General features: G+C 38.5%; 1 protein-coding gene across 4 annotated transcripts; it reads left to right on the top strand.

The window, feature by feature from the left end:
• The first annotated feature begins 356 nt into the window (after positions 1-356).
• On the top strand, positions 357-2,194 carry LOC120788860 (alpha-1,6-mannosyl-glycoprotein 2-beta-N-acetylglucosaminyltransferase). Of its 4 annotated transcripts, none has more exons than XM_040125051.1 (4): positions 357-426; positions 536-628; positions 701-754; positions 1,268-2,194. In XM_040125051.1, exons 2-4 carry the CDS (start codon positions 573-575, stop codon positions 2,067-2,069), a joined length of 912 nt encoding a protein of 303 aa, XP_039980985.1. In that variant the 5' UTR covers positions 357-426; positions 536-572; the 3' UTR covers positions 2,070-2,194. The 4 variants fall into 4 exon arrangements, with proteins under 4 accessions (XP_039980985.1, XP_039980983.1, XP_039980986.1 ...); XM_040125052.1 differs by having other exon boundaries at positions 368-426; positions 536-588; XM_040125049.1 differs by having other exon boundaries at positions 701-2,194.
• Positions 2,195-3,247: the final 1,053 nt, after the last annotated feature.

Genomic DNA, 3,247 nt, shown 5'->3' on the forward strand with positions numbered 1-3,247 from the left:
TTTTTTTAAGAAAGCAATGTTTTTATAAATTATATAAACAACAGTATAGCTATGGCTCAAAACTAAATACCCTGTTGTAATATAACAGACCTAAAAGGTAACTATACACTCACGAATTATTTCCAGACTATGTTTTTTCTAAATAACATACTGTTTATTATTAGGAAACAACGCTTGTTCTACTGTTATTGAAGTATAGGTCTTTACTTTCTGTAAGAGGTTTTCCTGTTCACTATTCAAATAGTGCGTGTCGTTCTCATATTACACAACTATGGCCAGGACAATGATTCGCTGAGCAGGAGCATAGTCTCCATTTCATTGGCTGGACTGTACACGTCAGCAGTCAATAAGTTTTACCCAAGATGTATCATAGTCCTATCATCCTCTTCCTGGTATAAGCGTGTTGACACATTACACCTAGTTGGGGTGAGTTAAATTAAGCTAACTGTGGAAAGTTAGCTTGTTTTTAACGCAAAATTAGAACGTAACTTATATAATGCTTACTCAGTTCACTTCGTTCCATTTTTTTCCACAGGTGGTAAAAACCACATGCTGAAGCGAGTGTTTGGCAAATGACACGGATTTCAGGTGGGAAGACAATCCTGCGAGAGGAAAAGCAGCCATCAAAGTAACATTTGACATTTGGTTTGAGACGCGTCAGGCGACGTTGGGATGTTTCTAACAAGAGTTTGATTTTCAGCGCACGAGGAAACAATGTTGCAAACAAGTTTACAATGAAGACGCGCGCGATAAGGTGAATGAAAGCCATTGCTATTCTTAGTTCTAAGTCTGTTTTTACTTAGAGGAAAATGAGGTTTCGACTGCTCAAAAGGAATCTGCTCGCGCTGTTGGGTGTTACATTTATGGTTTTGACTCTTTTGTTTTCAACACGTGTATTAATAGTTTCCGATAATGATACAAGTAGACTTAATAACAACGTTCAGGGAAATCAGGGCATAAATTCTGGTGAAATGGTGAAGTTAAACTTTGGTTCGCTGCCAGAATTGATTCAGTCCGTTTACAATGCAAATTACAAGCAGAGTGTTCACAATGCGGATAAGTTTCCAGGGGAGCCTCAGCTGGTGCTGGTTGTACAAGTCCACAACAGGCCTGAATACCTCAGACTGCTCATCAAATCACTGGAGAAAGCTGCTGAGGTCCACAGCTTCCTTCTTATCTTTAGCCATGACTATTTTTCAGAAGAAACAAATGCGATTGTGCAAGGGATAACTTTCTGCAAGGTACTGCAAATTTATTTCCCTTTCAGCACTCAGCTGTATCCCAGCGAGTTTCCTGGTCTGGATCCACGAGACTGCCCTCGAGACATATCCAAGGACAACGCTCTCAAAACAGGTTGCCTCAACGCAGAACACCCTGACTCCTATGGGCACTACAGGGAAGCCTTCATCACTCAAACCAAACACCACTGGTGGTGGAAATTGCACTTTGTATGGGAGCGAGTGCACATGATGCAGGGCTACAGTGGCTTTGTAATCTTTCTGGAGGAGGACAATTACATCTTACCTGACTTTTTCCATTTCTATAAGTCAATGATAGAGTTCAGGAAGAACACCTGCCCAGACTGTGATATGCTGGCTTTGGGTAACCACAATGGCCTGACTGATTTTACCAGATTGTCTAATAAGGTGCTGACCACTGGGTGGATGTCCACTAAACACAACATAGGTATGGCAATCTCCAGAGAGGTGTACTATAAACTGATGGGCTGCAGCAACGAGTTCTGCACCTATGATGACTACAACTGGGACTGGACTCTGCAGCACCTCTCAGGAACTTGCATACCAAAGCCGCTCAAAGTGCTTGTAGCACAGGGTTCCAGGGTTCTTCACACAGGAGATTGTGGTCTTCACCAGAAGCAGAACTGCAGGCCAGAATGGGCCTCACAGAGGGTGGAGGTGGGGCTTCAGATGGCCAAGGATGGTCTCTTTCCTCCTTCTCTTGCCCTTAGTGGTGCAGAAGCAGTGGAGCACAAGGCACACATGAAGAATGGAGGATGGGGAGACATTCGAGACCATATTCTGTGCAATAACTATGCCAAACGTCTTTGAACTGTACCTTTTCTAAAAGTAATATGGAGATTGGTATTCTGCAAATGTGCTATCATTTACAACATTTCAGGGTTTTAGAGGCTGTAATGGGTCGTCTTCTAAGAAATAGAACCAAATCAATCTAGTTGTGTACATGTTGCATGTACACAACTATATATATATATATATATATATATATATATATATATATATATATATATATATATATATATATATATATATATATATAAATATATAAATTTTTTTTTTTTTTTTTTAAATCACCAAAGATATGCCGGTGCCAAAGACTTTCTTGATACTGGTGTATAATGCATGCAAACTCTGTAATGCCGTTCAATTCCATGTCACCAGGTTTATTTATCTCTGGGTGTCTTATACGCCAAAACAGTAGGTTAGATTTATTGCACAGTGATGAGAAATGTGAGTAAACTATAAAAGAGTGTACATTTACACATAATAATTTGCAATTTAATTGCAGATATATTTCCTTGACTGGGAACACCGCACAGGATGTTGTTATTCACAAGAAGTTCAATGTGTTAGTGTGTGGTGAATTAATGTCTTGCGATGCTTTTTATGGAACATTCAGTTGCAATTTCTTTTACATGTGTTTTAATGGTACAAATTTTACGTGCAACAACAAAGCACTTGTAATGTACATACATATAGGTATAATCAAAATGTGTTTGACGATCTTAAATATAATGGGAAGTTCTAGTTTATTGGAGTCTTTGGAGTTGACTTCCCTGTCAAAAGGATTTTGTACACATATTGGTGTTTGTGTTACATTCAATTTCTGTTTGTTATAACCAGAGGTCTTTTGCTGAGGAGAGGCCGAGTGATACCACTTACTGTCTGTGTCCTACTCCCCACTATTTTGATCCCTGGTTGCATCAATGTGGCTGATATTGATTTATTTTTCTGTTGTCAGTATATATTTTCTTTCTGCTAGAAGAAAAGTGACCTTTTGGGGTCTTGTTCAAGATTTTGATTCTGCATTTCTATATTTGCACATTCTTTGTTAGAATTGTTTTTGTGATGTAATATACAGATTGAAACGGAATGAATTGCATAGGCATTTTATAAAAAGGTAAGACATATATGTATGATTTTCTGGAGTAAATTCAGTAGTTAAAAATATCCCTCTAAAACCGAAAGTTCCTTTTTACAGTCTAAAA

This window comes from Xiphias gladius, chromosome 4, assembly GCF_016859285.1.
Source record: "Xiphias gladius isolate SHS-SW01 ecotype Sanya breed wild chromosome 4, ASM1685928v1, whole genome shotgun sequence".
Taxonomy (NCBI): Eukaryota; Metazoa; Chordata; class Actinopteri; order Istiophoriformes; family Xiphiidae; genus Xiphias; species Xiphias gladius.

Excerpts from the sequence above, each read along its gene's own strand:
- LOC120788860 (XM_040125049.1), top strand. The coding sequence starts at position 810 with ATGAGGTTTCGACTGCTCAAAAGGAATCTGCTCGCGCTGTTGGGTGTT.